Source organism: Lipotes vexillifer, unplaced genomic scaffold, assembly GCF_000442215.2.
Source record: "Lipotes vexillifer unplaced genomic scaffold, Lipotes_vexillifer_v1.1 scaffold2542, whole genome shotgun sequence".
In the NCBI taxonomy this organism is placed as follows: Eukaryota; Metazoa; Chordata; class Mammalia; order Artiodactyla; family Lipotidae; genus Lipotes; species Lipotes vexillifer.
In genome coordinates this window covers 129,110-130,368 of record NW_006773210.1, presented here as the reverse complement: position 1 = coordinate 130,368, position 1,259 = coordinate 129,110, and the positions used below count along the sequence as shown (strand labels likewise).

General features: G+C 39.8%; 1 protein-coding gene across 1 annotated transcript in view; it reads right to left on the bottom strand.

Annotated features, from left to right (window-relative positions):
- MED13L (mediator complex subunit 13L) overlaps window positions 1-1,259 on the bottom strand; it is a 136,161-nt gene that overhangs the window by 35,725 nt on the left and 99,177 nt on the right. The window contains exons 13-14 of the mRNA XM_007448160.1: window positions 865-1,085; window positions 366-571 (exon numbers count right to left, since the gene is read on the bottom strand). Coding sequence (XP_007448222.1) covers window positions 366-571; window positions 865-1,085 — 427 coding nt within the window. The remainder of the gene's footprint in view (window positions 1-365; window positions 572-864; window positions 1,086-1,259) is intronic.

Sequence of the window (1,259 nt, the reverse complement as noted above, 5' to 3'; positions counted from 1 at the left end):
ACACAGACATAGAGAATGGACTTGAGGTCACGGGGAGGGGGAAGGGTAAGCTGGGATGAAGTGACAGAGAGGCATGGACACATATACACTACCAAATGTAAAACAGATAGCTAGTGGGAAGCAGCCGCATAGCACAGGGAGATCAGCTCAGTGCTTTGAGACCACCTAGAGGGGTGGGATAGGGAGGGTGGGAGGGAGATGTAACAGGGTGGAGATATGGGGATATATGTATATGTATAGCTGATTCACTTTGTTATAAAGCAGAAACTAACACACCATTGTAAAGCAATTATACTCCAGTAAAGATGTTAAAAAAAAAATCATATTAAATACAGCAGATAACTCGACACAATCCCAGCACATACTTGTAGCCATCTCTAATGAAAGTGGCTGCAGGTGGCATGGGCAGTTGTTCAATTTTAGGAGGGATTGCCCATGAAGGCCGAAACAGACAGGCATCAGGAATCTTCAGAGGTAGCAGGCATTGGCTCGGCAACATTTTCAGTGGAGCAAACATGGAGGATCCCACAAAAGGTTGTAAAGTTGGAACTTTGTGCACATATGAAAAGTCCTGTGACAACAAAGTGGGGCTGGTGATAATGCTGGTAAACAACTTTAGAACACACCATAATAGCAACAAAAATCACTATAATTTAATACTTCTCTTTTATCTGATCAACAGAAAAATGCTAAAGCCAAAATTTTAACTTAATCAAAACACTATAATTACCTCATGACCTAATTCAGAGAACTCTTAGGAACTTATGTATACATGGCATACAGACAATACTATTTTAAAGAAGTTGTATAAAAATCTGCTTTCAAACCACCCTGTCTTTGTATAACTAATATATTGGCAATTACCTTTATTTCCTCTGGCTTGGGACTTCCTAACCCGTCTTCCACTTCCATTTTGAATTCAGTAAGCTGTGTTGAAACCATACTGACCATAGGGCTCTCCATCATGCCTAACGCTGTCACTGTCTCTGAACTGATTCCATCTTTATAATTCATCACAGGAGAAAATGCAGGGTGCTGTTCCAAAGAAGGAGGGGTGGGGAACATCCTTTGCAGGTCTGCAACTGCTAAAAAAATAAAGATAAAAAATAAGAAAAAAAAATGGTAACAGGCCTGACTTCTAAAAAAAAGAAAACAACCTAGTTCATAGCCAGGCCCTCTAGCTGGCATCAGAAATAATGCTGACTGAATGGTCATATCAGTTACATAATAGACTATTAATAATGGAAGTATCTAAGAAG